At 35.7% G+C, this 16,765-nt stretch overlaps 1 protein-coding gene across 2 annotated transcripts; it reads right to left on the bottom strand.

Annotated features, from left to right (window-relative positions):
- Positions 1–2,155: 2,155 nt before the first annotated feature.
- Positions 2,156–14,084, bottom strand: LOC120103826 (malignant T-cell-amplified sequence 1 homolog). Of its 2 annotated transcripts, none has more exons than XM_039120519.1 (9): positions 13,886–14,084; positions 10,340–10,421; positions 10,158–10,225; positions 7,098–7,195; positions 6,598–6,734; positions 6,127–6,194; positions 3,522–3,585; positions 2,904–2,969; positions 2,156–2,514 (listed from the first exon to the last, which is right to left on the bottom strand). In XM_039120519.1, exons 1-8 carry the CDS (start codon positions 13,894–13,896, stop codon positions 2,952–2,954), a joined length of 546 nt encoding a protein of 181 aa, XP_038976447.1. In that variant the 5' UTR covers positions 13,897–14,084; the 3' UTR covers positions 2,156–2,514; positions 2,904–2,951. The 2 variants fall into 2 exon arrangements, with proteins under 2 accessions (XP_038976447.1, XP_038976446.1); XM_039120518.1 differs by having other exon boundaries at positions 2,391–2,830.
- Between the last annotated feature and the right edge of the window lie 2,681 nt (positions 14,085–16,765).

Genomic DNA, 16,765 nt, shown 5'->3' with positions numbered 1-16,765 from the left:
ATTTAATGCGTCATTATTTTAGATCATGAGCCATTTATAGGCATGGCTCAAAGTGTTAACGATGTGCCTTCAAAAAGACCTGAAGATCATGACCATAAATATGGTGAAACACTTGTCCATCATAATTAATTAGCCATATTCCATCTTCATCAACCTACACCAGATGTGCACTCACAGGAGAATAAGGATGGCAGTCCCTACTTCACCCATTAACCTGACCGAACTTAAAAGATAGCGGATTTAGATTGGGCATGATTAGAGATGATAAACAAGTTAATGAGATAATCCATTTACTAAAAAGATCGAGCTTGAGTTTAAAAGGGTTGTTCCATTTATAACACATTATATAGAAGAATAGATTAATTGGGCACAAAATTAGGAGATTAACATTGGTCAATATATTGATTGAATTATTATTAAATTAATTATAAGAACATTTTAAGCATATTGTGGAAACAAGTTAATCCTATCATCTCAAGCATGAACAAATCTAATTTGTTTATTGAATGGACTAGACAAGTGAGCTAGTATTACTTGTTTAATAAACAAACCAAATTTAGAGTGCAGTTGGATCAAAACTAGAATCGAAATCAGGGTAGAAAGAGAAATGGTCGTATCCTCTAATGCATTTAGTTTGTAATAAGAATCAAAATCGAATTTGAATACTAGAAGAGAGGGGGGAGATTAGGGCAATTTCTATTTTTTCGTAAAATCGAAATGAAAATGGGACTCCTTCCAACTAAACAGCTCTCATTCGAGAGTCCAACTCCCTCCAGCCAAACATATCCTAGTTTATTAGCATCACTATTTAACAGGTAAGATTTGGTTTGACCATTTCAACAAAATCCCTACATCAAAAGTAATTTTAAATCTGCGATTTCCCTTTGTGTCCATTGAAACACAGAATCCAACTCATATAGCCTTTATTGCCATCTTTTGTTTTAGATGTGCTCTCAAATATAATTTCTATAGTATTTAGTACTTCCTCGCTATACCATTCATCCGGATGATACAAAAGAGCCAGATCACCAGCAAGTCTGTAGGCTAACTTGAAAACGGTATAGGTCTGCTATAAATCAGGTTAAGATCGGATCAGCTACAGATCACCCAAACCCAACCTTAGAATGACCCGGCCAGGAGCTGGCGTGCAAGAAAGGAACCACACCAAAAATATTATTGACCCTTGCAACAGTTATAATTCTATAATTTCTCTTAAAAAATAAAATTTTTCAAAAAAAAATTGGAAAGAACTATTACTCATTGCTCATTGAACCAAGAATTTAAATATATATATACACGGCGTTGGACTAGGGTTGATACTTTTCGGAATTGAACCACCCCATGTCAAATCCTATACCGTCCGAAATAAAGTGAGAGATAGCATTTGAAACTTTTAATGCAAAATAATTACCATTATCATGGTTGTCACATGACATATATCAAAATTATTAGACAATAATGGGAAATAGAGATATTATCTTGCCTTTGATTTTCATTGACCAAAAGTATTATTTTTTGGACCACATAATCATTTTTGAGAGAAATATAATGCAAAAAAAAATGAATTTCAAAGAAGAAACTGGTATTTTATTTAGAGTAAGGCGCACATGAAAATAATGAACATTATTTTTTGTTATAACAAAATGTTATAACACCAAGTAATGTACACAGTGGCCTTTTTTTTTTTTTCCACCTAGCATTACTATTACAAACCTTTTCCATTCCATGCTCTCATACACAGCACTATAAGATATCCAACAAAAAATTACGCTCGGAGATGCGTTATTTTATGGCTTTGTCCAAATTTTGTTGCACGTTGCAAATACGTTTAGTATCCGACATCAGGAGACCAGATGATAAGCTGGCCCGCTATAAAGCCAGAGCAGGTAAGCGCAGTAGTCATGAAGAGTTGGACCAGGGAGTCTCAATTCGCTCTGTCCAGACCGTGATCAGGAGCTTCTTCAGTCCCTTTTGACTCTCCCCTCAGCTGGACGCATAGACTAAAGCTAGGCATATTAAAGTCCCAGCAAAAGTTAGGCATTTAAACACACCGGGATTCCCTACAAAAATTAACTCTGAAATTTTGTTATTTCTCTCAATTGGTTTCCGCACAAGATCTACGTGTTCTGATCCAACCATACTTCCTAAAGATTTATAACAATTTCCTTAGCATTCCAGTGAAGCCAAGAAACACTTCAGCACATATTTTAACTTTCTCACGAAGCAGACGCAATGACAGCGGTAATTAAGCTTTCTATCAGGGGTTAGGGGTTCGGATTGTATCTTTCGTGCGAAAAAAGAATTCACCTTCCTTCATAAGAATCCACCATTGAATCGCACAATAAACGCTTTGAGATCTCTGCAGGCTGATGCACGAGTGGAGTTTGAAGTGCTTTGAAATCTGCACAAGGTGCCATCCAACATTTGACATCGTGAAAGAAGATACAATTATTCTTTCGCGTGAAAGATACAACTGATACCCTTCCATCAGCACCTGATATATCATAAAAGTCGCTGCACACAAAGTACAGTGATGGCTTTGGTTAAGCAAACTACAGAATAAAGATGCGAAAATGATGTAATGTATTTGCTATTAAAAAGAAAAAAGTAGAACTCAAGAGTAAATTTCTATAAACTACATGCTTTATGATTGATGCAATTAGCCATAAGCATAATAATTGCACAACACAATATCCGCTGCATTATAAAAGCTGAAAGTTTTTTTGGAAGCCATAAAATATATTGTGGTGATGGCTCTTCAAGGTAGCTGTCGAACTTCATATTCTTCATTCCTAGTTAAGACCTTCCTCTACAAGGATAGTTGCTTCACCTATGGGAATCCAATATTAATTATTTTGGTTATTGCTAGAAAAAAAAGCAAACCTGGTCTTCAAATAATTTACCTGAGAAAAACACTTCTAGCAGCATTCTAACTTGTCCTCAGCGAGCCCTCATTCTAGGCGTTCCATCTGCAATCAGAAGAAAATCATCAGTGCGTGAAGAATAGTCCCAAAAGAAAAGTATGATACTAGCAAGAAAATATAAAGATTACATGAGAATAAATGCCATGATTATGATGCTACCAATGGATATGGTACATATGTTAAGAAATTAGAATGATTTTCCAATAGAAGCTGTCCCAGCTACTCCCTCAAATGTGTCTAAAAAAATAATATAAGATTATATGAATGCAAAGACTCCTTTCAAATAGATGGTGAGCAATCACAAACATAAAGATAAATATTAATTCGACCCTCACTTCCTTGGGTGAAGGAGAAGTCAAACGAACAAAGATCTGCAATGATTTTCTGGTCTAGAGCCTGAAGCTTACAGATGAACCATAGTGTAATTATTAGACAAAGATCCGGTGGATTGAAAAGCTCCTTTTATCCCTCAAGGATTATGTTAAGATAATTGTACGAATTACCTTTCTAAAGTGCTTTGGTGCTACAATGTTCTAGCTTGCTCATAACAGAAATGACCAATAAGAGCCATTCAGACAAGAAAAGAAGAAATCATACCTTCCAGAGGCCATCATTTAGATAGTGCATATTATCAACTCCAATTCCCTTGTTGATAGTCCTACTGCAGCAACAAAATACATCCTTTAACACAAGGTACTTGAAAACAGAAAAAGAAAATATAACACAATTTGAAATAGCCCAATATGTTCTGCTTGAGATACCGTTTGACACCAATATATCATTCCTGAACAATGAGAGCCACACATACACTAGAAGGGCATCGACAAGCGCCCAAGGGAAAATTCTAGTTATATAAGGTCATACATACCTGTTCAATTACACTTGGGGAAAGAAAAGTTTTCAAAGGAGCCTCAGTAGGATGAAGCCCAGTTTTCCATCTCAGCAGAGATATCAGCTTGTATTGGTATCGGGCACCTATTGATATGACATAACTGATATCTCAGCCTGATTATCTTGGCCAACAGATACTGATACATTCCACCATGTCAACTGATAATTCCTAATCGGACTGTTATGAATTTAAATTAAAATTTTAATAATTACTCACATAAATACCCTAATATGGTAATTAAATCCATGTTTACCATAACGGCCGAGATTCTGATATCTTGGATCCTATAATAAAGGCCATGATCTCCAAAAATCTCAGATGCTAGATGTTTCCCCCTTTTTTCTTTTATTTTTCACCATTTCTCCTTCTGGGCCAAGAAAAACTGAGATCTCCATCATTTCGTTTAGGTCACCAGCCAAGATGGCCAAGAAAACCAGTTTCATAAACTTGGAAGAGCCAAGCTTTGCTGTCAGGAAATGCCAAGCATGGCCGCTTAATCATTTGCTGAAGAGGTTGGATATACTAGATAAAGGGATAATGCCAAGCATGACCATATCATCATTTGCTGATGAGGATGGGTGCGTACCAGATGGTTGGAGATAGTAGATAAATAGAGGGGAGAAAACCCCAGCCACACATGCATATATGCATGCTGGGATGGCAAGAAATTATAATTATTTCATACAACACCACATCTTCACTTTTCTCGTTTATGCAGAACACTTGAACTTTATTTTACCATGCCCCACAACTTGGCAATAAGGTTTCCATGAGTCAGGCCTCTGCAATGCATCATACTTAGAAACTGAGTATCACAGCATCCATCTTACAAATGTCGTTCCCTGACCATACCACATGCTTTAAATGTAGTTACTATATGCAGCCGGCCTATATATATTGAACAAGCAGCCCAATTTGCATTATGAAGCCTCATATGTGGCCCACTCCTGGGCCCATGCGAGCATTGTGAATTCAGTTGAGCTAGATGCTGGTTATGGCTAGGCCAAATGCAAGTATTGCTAATCATGTTAATTTGATAAAAATGATAATTATTGCTATTTGGTTTTAAGTACAAGGAGAAAGAAGTGATTGTCATTTACTATTTTTATTAATGTTCCTCTTGTTGTTATTGCAATTATTATACCTTTATGTATATTATTTACTTTTTTAAAACCTTTCAAAAAATGCCAGCTGTACATGCACTACGCATTCACACTGAACATGTACTATAGGCATTTGACTGCCTACATATTGTGGCCATGTTTCAGAACACTATCAATTATTATTATGACTGTGGACACTGATTATTGCCTTCCAGATTTCAAGGGGCTTTCAAGTGAAGAAAAGAGAGATATAGCATAGTTCCCTTATTCGAGAGAAAGCTTACTGAAACCGAAAAAATTTTCTTGCCCATATAGTGTTTAAAGAACCTATTCAAGCTAGTAAAGTTGAGCTGGAAACACCCTCAGTCGTCCCCACCCTTATGCATATCCTATAGCATTACTAATAAAGGTGGTTTTAATAAAAAGAAATTCAATGAGTTCTTGGTTACTCAGTGTTACAAAATCATTGAGAAAACAACTGAAAAATCTTTTTCTCATTGTGAATTTCTTGCATTATTTGGACAAAAACTTTGAGGATGCTGTTGACAACCTTATGACAAGATTTATTTAAGTAACCTGTTCACCTAGTTTAACCTTAGCAGTCCTTTGGACACTTTACAACAAGAGAAATTAAAGGACTATTTATGTTTCAAGAATTAAAATCAAGAAACACTCAACAATGGCCTGTGACTCGAACAACATGAATAGTTCTACCATAATCTCATTCATAAATGAGAGAATCATTGTTTGCCCTTAATTTAGAAAAGATATTAGGTTTCTTGTCTAGGCAACCCACATTTTGTGTCCACATATTTTGTCAATTCCTCACTCTGTATAGTATAATTACCTATACAGCCTCCTTACCTACAGAAAATAGTATGTAGTTTACAAAATAATACAAGAAATTCTATTCAAGACATATTTATCCAAAAATTTTCCATCTTTGCATCTGTAATCTCTCAACCAATATAGCTTAAACTAAAAGAAGAGCTTATATTTGTGGCTTTTATTTCTGGAAAATGGCATTCATTGTGAATTTGAAATTAAGTCGCAAAACGAATATTTTAAATAAAAAAAAACATTATGATTTTGACATATATGTATGCAAATAGTTAGCAAATGAAATGCAATTGACCTGTGGAACATCAAAATATTAAAGCTTAAAAACAAGGTTAAGAAAGAAAAGAATTCAAACAGTAAAACTTACATATCTTTTGCTGACATTTTTGTATATCCAATTGCCAAAGCATGTTGTTTTCCTTCAGACATTATGGCCTGAAAATTATGAAGTCACATAAATCAGAAAATATCCACAACATAAAAGCACTCATATATTAGTTGTACAAAAGAAACACTTAATAAAGGAGTCTATATTAAAGATGCTTGGCTGCTTCAAATTTACACAGGTTATAGCAATAACTATTCAATCAACTCTCGCAGGTCAATATACCACATCAGTACCTCCTAAGGAGCCAATAACCCAGAATTTCTGGTCACCGAACAGTTGAACTTGTTCAATGATGCCAATTTGATCTATGGCTACTCCATAAAGTAGCCTAGCAACTGATGTATGCAGGTCGACAAGTTCAACCTTGACTAGATGAAGTCACAGGGACTAAATTTTATATTCTAAAATATAAATCAACTCATGCAATGACTTGTAACAGGGAATGTGTACCACAGGGGTTTCCTCCAATACTTCATCATCCAAAGCGCCACCAGGGGATGTCAGACCAGGGCACATGATGTTAGCACCAGAAAGAACAAATTTTATCGCACCTCGATCCACTTGAAACTTTTTCATTATATCTGGATCTGAGACAGAATAAGAGAAAGGATGAGAACCAAAAAAACTTAGATGGAAAAATAATTCCTCAATATTAAGTTATCAGTAAGACTCAAACAAGATGCATTTTTCAGTGGTCGCATCTCCCATGGGGTTCCACAATTTGTCTGCCCCTAGGCCAACTACACCACAGCTCAAACAAATAATATGTTGCATAAATTAAAATAAAGTAAGCTTAATAGGCTCATAATTCTTTAGCAAGGTCAAAAAAAATAAGGAACATTACCAAAATCATAAAACCAAAAATACCCCAAATATTGTAAAGCTTGGAGCTTAACCTTGTACAAAGCAACGAACATATAAGAAGATGAAGGGCCAAGGAAATACTTTACATTGATGAAGAAGCCTCAAAGTTGGCATGTAAGGACCATCTCGAACATTGAAAAACAGTGGTACATTGTTCACTACGACAAGATTCAGATGATTTTGGCTAAACAAAAAAATAAATTAATCAGAATTTCAGTTAAGGAAAATCCAGTTTCATCATTTAATATCATAGACAACTAGAAAACCAAATATTACACACAAATTGACGAGAACAGTTTAGCATTTCAGTACTAAACCTTATGACATTTAATGATCTAAACAAACAACTCTTCAAAGTGACCAGAAAAGTTCTAAAGGATCCACTTTACACGAAATTGTACAACATACATTACTGAGCAGTAGCATGACAAGCATGCAAGATTCATAGAATCATATAAAGCAAACTCTAAATAACTTCTACATTGCAAAAGAAATTTTCTCAGAAACCATCCTTATATCACCATCAAAGATGCATCATTACATTCTATGGTTCACATTTTTCATTTTCTTTTTGCTCTTATTCCCAAACTGATTTCTTTTCTGGATCTTGTTCCTATTCTGAAACCTCCTTGCTCAAAGGAAAAAACTTTAGGACTTTTTTATCTCTATGTAAGCATCAATAATGTAGATAAAAGCACAAAATTCTACTAATATTAAAAACAAAGCTAATAAGTTGCACATGTACTTAAAAAGAAATACCCAATCAGCATCATGAAAAGTCCTTGCAAAACTGGGACAAATTAAAGGATACTGTAAAGAAAGGAAGAAAGTAGGGAAAGTCAGTGATGTGTGTGCATGTGTAAAAGATTCAACTTTAGAGACTCTGGAAGACTACGAGACAAGAGGCAGAAAAAGATGACAATAATATAAACCACTATGGGCACAGTAATAACTAATAGAATTTGGTCATGGTGGGTAAGTAAAGGGTTATAGAAAGAATGAACTTTCGCTAGAAACTCAGAAATTAGTGTGCACATATTTTTTTGTAGTAACCAGCACATTAAGATTTCAGCCTTCGCTGGAATTTGAACAATGGAAGGATTTGGCAGGTTGTTGACTTGACTTTGGAAAGCATGGCATCCTAAAGTCAGGAGGAATTTCATCAAATCTGATGAGCAGAGAATTCTTTAGTTTTCCTTATGATGGAAAGGGGACTAGATCACTCCACCATGAAAAATTTAGGTAGCCTCTATTTTCCTTGGGACTAAATTTTCTTTCGGTCTACTTTAGTCAGCGTGATTTTAAAGATAAACTAATGATGAATTCAGAGCTAGGATTTAAGTGCTTGTGGGCAGTAGCATGAAATCACCAGTCAATAGCTGGCAAGGCACGTACCATGCTGTTCTCGGGTGCGTACAGCTCTGTGCCAAAACAAACAACACTACAGAAGGATTTGGAAGCTTTTTTTGTCATCAAAAATATCATAAAGAGATCATTGATAAATGTTATGTTGACCTGCTTCAGCGCTGATGCACAAAATGGCATAGGCTCCCTTTTGAAGAACAGTTATATTCAAATGAGAACAGCAAGGAAGCAGATAACATGATAAATCATTCTTTTCTTCGCTGCCGCTTTTAAGTTTTGGCAGCTTTTAGTTCACATCCTTCCTTCACAAAGACTTACATAAATCAATTTATTTGATGGAACAATGATCATAATTTCCTTTTCCAAAGAATGGGAGGTTAGCTTGGATAGCTCTTCCACTTGCCATAAGGGGGACATTTCGAAGGATGAAATATAGGATTAGTCTTCTAGTCGAGGATGAGGAGGTATATGAGTTTGGATCACACCTGTAGCTTTCAATATCATATAGAATAAATTTTAAGGATGGAAGGTTATTTACTCAACGCTAGTTTCTTCCAAATGCACCTTTTCACTGCTCTCATCATCCTAATAAGATTGCAAGAAACAAAACTTCTAGTTCTACTTTGTTCTGAACAATCTTATGATACTCTCTCATCCATGAAAGGATGGGGTTGTGAATGGACAGATTAGGATGAGGAAGATATTACAACATACTTCTGAGGAGTTCTACACCAAAGGGAGCATAAATTGCATTTGCATCGGTAGACAATTTTGGCAAGTAAAGACAACTTTGCAAATAAAAGAAGTAAAGGAAGATGCACTAATAAACACTAACATTGTGTGAAAAACTGACATGGAATCAGGTTAATTGGATCAAATAGCCTTTTGATTTGATTTACTGTCTTCAGTCTTTATATATGGAAAATAATTGTCGATTAGAGAGGAAGACTGATAATACCAGTAAGCATGGAAAATGTTGATAATAGTCAAATTGAAGTTTACCTTTGGACAGAAAGGTCTTACTATAAAGCTACGGGAATAGTAGGTTGATCTGTAAGCAGAAAATTCTTAAGAAATCAGTATACCTTTGGACAAGATTTTTCATGTGAAAAAGAGAGATGCTCCTCTTTAATCTATCGATTTAGAGAACAGATAGAAGCATTATTGAAGGAGCAGAACCAATGTGAGAACTAACTGTGGAAGAACAAAGAAAATTTCTAATTGCAGCATGCTACAAAGGTGCTCTTGATGCTTGAACCACTTTAAACCTGTTATAGTTGCATGCACATATCCACGACAAGGTGATAACAGATCAGATATGGATGATCTAGTGTTAAATAATGAGGCTAGCAGTGATAGATGCTGAACCAGGTAAGATGGAACATTTTGAAGGATGATAATTTGAAAACTAGTCAATCCACAATAGAGCACATGTTGTTTCGCAGCTCTATAGCTAAATGGTTATAATAAGAGAACAAACCCAGACACTAATTATAATAATCAAAAAAATTTAATAGCTAGCCAACCACATCTCGACCTATTTGGTTTTATTGTGATCCAGGTTATATATAAAATGAAAAATTGAGAGTATAAAAGGAAACACCCTAGAAAAATACATCATCAATTCAAATTTCAGTTCCGATTTCCTTTTGTGAACATGATTAAACCAGCATGTAACAAATAGAGTAACCACTAATGTTATAAATAAATCACCAATAATGAACATATACCTCAGTTTTGAGGAAAAAAGTACAAAAACATGGAGAAAAGATTGGACTGACCATTTTGCAACAATTAGAGGTGATTTCTTTGGAAGCAGGTCATCTAACAAAGGTTCAAGGCCAGGGTACTGCAAAACAAGTAATCTCATCAAAGATATAAACAAGAGTAAAACATATTGCCTTAATATAATCAGAAGGGCAAAGTAATCAAGCAAAAGTTACTCTTCAAATTTAACACAAACCTCATCAGCAATACTTTGTCGAATCTTCCGCTGTACAGATGCCTTCACTTGGTTTTGTGCAGATATATCTTCAAAGGAGAACCTTCAAAGAGAAAGTGAAAGTTTGTTGGCATACTTCAAGAAAGAGAAAATTTTGCAAGCCAAGACATTACTGTACTTATCAAAACCTTGTAATTGAAGTTCACACAGAGCAAAGATCTTAAAAATTCATCTCCCATTTATAGTAAAAAAAAGTTATGTATATTTATTTGGGTTTTGCATTTCAGATCTTGTCCAACCACTTTTTCCTACAAGAGTAATTTCCAAACCTAATAACGGAAAGGAGTGGATAAACTACAGGCTTCAATTATTTCTCACCTGACTGACTGCAGTTCAAGAATGCATAAAAAAGCATCAAGATCGATGCAAAACTCATGTGCATAGTCCCTTGTACTAAGGATGATCCAGATTTATAACTTATCCTTGCTTTTACACTTCGATGCTTCAAGCTTTTTGATGCTTGTAGAAACCATCCTCGAGATGCTGCTATTTGGCTCAACTAATTCTAATTTATTTATTTATTTTCCTATCTGCACATAGTTATGACTAGTTAACTTTAAGTCCATAAATAAAATTCCAGTCGAAACTTTACAAGTATGCATATCAGACTATGTCATTCCTCAGAAGAAAAGGTTCTTCATAAGCATGTGGCAAAAAGAAGATGCCATGACAATTGAGGTCTCTGATGATCACTAAAATCAAACAACCTTTTTGTGTACCTCGTAGGCAACTTTTACAGGACTGACAACATTTATGATAGATCGTCATCATGAATTACGGTAATACGAGTATCTCCATAACAATCATTCTATCCTTTATAAGTACTGCATTAGAAAATAGGAGGCACTGGAAGGTTTTCTTCTGAAAATGCGCCAGAAGCCTCTGTGGAAAAATGAAAGAAGATGGCTTTACCTTCCAGCTATTTGCATCCCTAGGCACATCCTGATTTCCGTAACAGGATTCTACATTACCTCTTTATGAATCTCAGTCAAAGGGGAAGAAGAGGGTGGAGACACAAGGGCCAATCTCACAAGTACAAAACATCACACTCTTGAGATAGAAATTGTTATTATCAAACCTCATTTTAATCCCTTCATGAACATAATCCAACAATAGTCCTTCATAACATAATTTGCCACAAGTTTTTCATATTCACCTAGAATGGTATTGTTAAATTTTTTTGTTGTGAACTGTACAGAATTCAGAGAATTAGCAACCAAGAAAAGAACAAAAAAATTAGTCAGCAAAAGGCCACAAATATACAACTAATTTAGTGCATGTGTCTAACGGGTGGAGCCCTAAAGTGAGGAGCATAACTTGAAGGATGAAGACGACAAGAAAGAAGATGTTGAGTGAACCATCAATCCATATAAGACATCCCCTTTGAGGTAAGAATCTCTCTTACTGCTCAAAAACAACAATTTAATCTAGCTAAACACCTCATCAATGTTCAACACCTATTTTCAAAATATTTGCATGTTCTTCTATTTCTAAATTCACCATCAGACTCTAATTATCTCTTTTCTATATTTAGCAAGAAAGGCATAGTTCATAGTGGAGTAATTACGAATGCTAATCATCTGCCACCATATCAACAAGGTCGATTGAAGTGTAAAAGCCTAAAATCTAGCGCTCCAGAAAATCATCTTCTAGAAGGACAAATGTTCATGACAGCCCACTTTGATTCTCCTTTTGTCAAGATTCGCTTAGCAAAGATTTACCTCTAAGGGCTTGTTTGGATATTCCTACAAGATTAGACTGAAAATCCTATAGGATTCGTAGATTAGGCCATCTATTTAAGCATCGCACTGTATCAACTAGACACCACCCAACCCACATCCTATGGAAAGAAAAAAAGACCTCCATGCGGTCGAAAAGCTAGGATCTGGGCTAGATTTAGATAGGCTCTTAGAAAATGTAAGCTAGATAGGCTAATAGGCTCAATTCCTACAGAATTTTCAGCCCAATCCTGTAGGAATATCCAAACATGCTTTAAATAATAGTACAAAACCAAGGATTAAAAAATGTTCCTCCCAATGTTATTATGTAGGAGAATTTCAAAAGTAAGAAAACCAAAATATTATTTCACAATTAGCTACTGCAAGTTTTCCACCCATATGCTGTGTGATAATCACAATTTTTACCATGAAACATCTTGTCTTTGTGGATGGGTGCGGAATCCTCTCAATAGCCACTTCACAAACGTAAACCCCAAAGATTGGCTTTATCCTCATCAGTCATCTCCCACATAATGGATCGCTGACAGCTAAATAATCTAGGAGGTTTTAACAACTTCTCCATGTTATAGGCTACATTATGGTTGTAGTCTATTCATCCACATGACTATGGATGTTTAAAGGTAATTCTTTGCACCCCTAATCAATCCTCCCAAATTATCCACATAATAGGTTACTAGAGTTTTTATCCAATCACTAGAGTTTTTATCTTAGTATGTTTATTAAATCTATACCTCAAACAAGACAACACTATGGATTGAGAAATCGCCAGCACCTTTCAATGAATCAACTCCTCCCTCCACATCCTTTGACTTCTCATATTATCTTCCACAAATCCAAAGCGCAGATAATTTTGTTATATACCATGTAAGGAGATCAAACCTTCAATGCTCTCTCGATGCCAACTCACTTGTCATAACCCCAATACACGATATCACTTCTCTGCCTCCCATTTTTAATCAAAGCATTGGCTTCCTTCTTCACATCAAACACAAATTTCTTCTAAGATCTCATGTAATTCACATTGAAATCCTTATCCTCACGCTGACACTCCACTATTCCATATACTCCAGTTCCAAGTTCTCTAGCCACATTACCTCAGACACGAAATGGTCCATGGGATAAGGTGAGCCATCTTATATCACATAATTCACAGCGAAAACAGATAAGAATACAAGATCTAGAGTCCAAATTCTACCATGACGATACTTGCTGATCTACAATACATAAAGAATACTCAATAAGGCATCTTGCAGTCCAATGTTAACTTCATTCACATTCCAAAACGTTCGAACTCTTTCCTACAGGCAGTACCTCAATAATAAATAAAATTTGCATTGTTAACTAAAATTACACTTAAAATTAACTCCCTGTAACAATCGGACACCAAAAACTGGGTACAAACTCAAAATTTGTGCTCCCAATATCCACCTTACTAGATCCAATCCCGCAAAGAAGATAAATACATATTTCTCTGGCAAGGATAATACACATACATTACAGAAAAACATTAACGAGATAAAAAAAGAATCAGGATTTGAAACCCTAAAACAGCACGCATTGGAGTTTAATACCTTAGAGAAAACCTCGAGCAAATTAATCGACCAACAAAAACATAATTAGCAGAATCGAGGGATTACCTGATAGACTGTAAAACAAGGATCTTTTAAAGAAATTAGGAAAAAAGTCCGTCCAAACTTCTTGAGAGGATTAAAAAAAGTGATGCCCTAAAAATCTTAGGAGAGAAAAAGAAAACGAAAAGGGAGCTCACTTTTTAAACATATTGGAACCTGGAAGAGGGAAGGAGAGATCGGAGGCCGAAGTGATCCAAAGGGACAGCAACGAGGGCTTCGGGCGAAGAAGTTCAGAGAGACAAGACGACGAAGTTGGGGGCGCGGCAGAGTGGAGCGCAGAGATTGGGCCCGAGGGGGAGTCGGCAGCGGGCGAGGATGGGTTACGGATAGCTCGGCGATACGCCGGCACGGCTTATTACCCGGTTGGAACGGGCACGTGCTGATTACAGGGCTGACGTTCGGATGGACCGACTGGACACGTGACGGTGGCGACGGGTTTTTTTTTTTTTTTTTTTTTTTTAACCAGAAAGTCACACGTGCAATACGAGTGCTAAAAAATAGAATTAGATGTTTTTTTAATAAAAATAATATATAAAAAAAGAGTTGGGATCCTTTTCAATCCATGGTTTGAACTAGAGACAGTCGAATTCAACCATGGGGTGACGTGCGGTGCATGTAGTAAACAATAGAATCGAAGGAATGGAAAAGACGAAGAAGCAAGGAACCGGATCCTCTCCAGTATGTGGTTGGACACAAGAAAGCCAGCTTGCCAATCACAATTGCCATGGTTGAGTATAACCCATATGATACCTGTATGGCCCTCCTCAATCATGGCCATTACACCATACATAAGCCTTATTTATGGACAAAACAGTAAGCGCTGCAAAAAAACGAGAAAAAAAAACACACACACACACACACTATGAATCCTACTAGTGACTTCAATAGACTCGATCTGTAAAGTGATCATAACTTGATGGCCTCCCAAATGATCTTGTTGTCAATGTCTTGGTATTACATGGTGAACTTTTGGGTGGTCATAGAGTATATTAACAAGAACCGAGGATGCATATGGAAAAGAGCGTCCCTTGCTTTGTAGTAGATTCGAAATAGATTTTATCTTTACTCTTGTTGATTAATTATCGTCCATGGCCATGTTACATTTACTTCGATGACTATATATAGGAGAGAATAGCTATAGTTTGGGTTATACATGGTGACTAGTATCAGTATATAAAACCACAAAAGATGGAGAAAATACAGTTAAATGGTTTGGGGGAGTAGAGGAGAATTGAGGTCCATGTGGGTGAAAAGACAAAAGGAGAGGATTGGTACAGTAAGAATCTCTTTTAAATTTCGGTGTTTTCTAGACTTGTTATTGAAGTAGAATAAATAATATAATTAGACAATGATGTTATTTCGGCTAGAAGCCTTGTGGTTGGACTGAAGATAAATTTTTCTACTCCTTTAAAATTACGGGAGAGAATGAGAGTGACACTATTTGCAATAGACGGCTTTGAAGTTGTCAGCAATGATAGATAAAGTTCCACATTTTACATTTCTTATAAAAATACAATTTTTAGAAGAAAGATATGAGCGCACTAATCAAATCTTTTTATTTCATATGGATGGATATGTTCGTAGGGACTAGCAGGTAAGGATGGTAATTTATGATCCGATCCGTCAACCCATTTTATGAAAGACCCACTTATAATATATTTGAGTTTGACATAAATGAGTTTAGATTGTAAATGAGTCAATCCGTCTAAAACTAAATATTAAATAAGTTGAGTTCAAATTTAAACCTTTTGGCCTATTTAATTCATTTCATAATCGGGTCAAGTTATAACCCAACCCATTTAACCTCTTTAAAACTAATTTAATCTGTTTGAAATCTATTTAACCTATTTCTGACTTGTTTAACCTAAGTTGCTTAACCTGTTTATTATGTTTAAATCCATTTAACTTATTAAAAATCCATCTAATCTATTCAATAAATAAGTTATGTGGATCAAATCAAATTATTTATTTAATAAACAGATTTAATTCAAATTTAAAATTTTGACTTATTTAATAAATATCAGATTTGGATTAATAAATTTTTGAACCAACTCACATCTAATCCGACCGGATTGTTACCCCTACCAATAGATATACCCTACCAACAGATAGATTAGTGTCATATACAGTATTGTACATGCTTATACTTGAGTGGGATAGAAATATATAATCCTCGGATGAAATAAACAAAAAAAAAAAAATGCTGCACGTGCAATTCATGCGACTCACCAACTTGACTAAAGGCAAAAGTGGCGAGAAACGCAACAGTACAGACATCTCTCAAACCCCTCATTCGCGAGCATGATAGGATATTATCTACCGAGCAGTATCGTAATAAGGATGGCAGAGTGCCACGATCCTCGAAGTGCAGGGCCCCTTTTCAGCTCACCTTGCACACTCCGCACAGCTTTCAAAGGCGAAGTTGCAGCTATTTCTACCATTTTATCCAACAGCAAATCATGGCCTACAGTATAGACAATTCCAAATTAACGAACCCAGAGGCTAAAATATATTTTTTCGGATTAAAAAACAATGTTTCCATATAGTATCTCTTTCCTTCATGGAACAAACACCCTTCTCCAATTCCATTGCAGCAAGCAAAAGGTGCAGTAAAATCAGCAGATCTAGACCTTACTAAGTTACTAGGCAGACAACCACCATTGCACCTCTTAATTAATAAGCCTTGCGAATCCTTAGGGGGCCACTACAATCAAGATACAACCTAATCAAGAAAGATTTCAACAAACAATGTCAGACTAATTCCACTCAAAAAAACAAAATATCAGACTATCACCAAGTACCTGAAATGGATTAGAATCCCTTAATCCTGAGTAAGGGAGGCTACGCTTGAACTCCGAAAGGGCCAAGTGGCTTACAGAGAAGTTTCCCAGCAGCGGGTGTCATTTGTTAGTAAGCAGGCGGGCCACATCTGGCTCAAGTTTAAAAACTCAACCAAGAGAAATTCTAAAGAATGCAGTCCAAATCCAATATGCTAATTTGGCTAGGATCAGATCAAA

The sequence above is a fragment of the Phoenix dactylifera genome, unplaced genomic scaffold, assembly GCF_009389715.1.
Source record: "Phoenix dactylifera cultivar Barhee BC4 unplaced genomic scaffold, palm_55x_up_171113_PBpolish2nd_filt_p 000821F, whole genome shotgun sequence".
Taxonomy (NCBI): domain Eukaryota; kingdom Viridiplantae; phylum Streptophyta; class Magnoliopsida; order Arecales; family Arecaceae; genus Phoenix; species Phoenix dactylifera.
The sequence above is the reverse complement of the archived record's forward strand: the minus strand, read 5'-3'. Positions and strand labels throughout refer to the sequence as shown.

What these genes read in the sequence shown, in the direction of transcription:
- LOC120103826 (XM_039120519.1), bottom strand. An exon ending in CCTCTAATTGTTGCAAAATG is followed by an intron (nt 7,196 to 10,157) that starts GTCAGTCCAATC and finishes TTTTTTGTTTAG; the next exon opens with CCAAAATCATCTGAATCTTG. An exon ending in AAAATGTCAGCAAAAGATAT is followed by an intron (nt 3,586 to 6,126) that starts GTAAGTTTTACT and finishes TTGTTGCTGCAG; the next exon opens with TAGGACTATCAACAAGGGAA.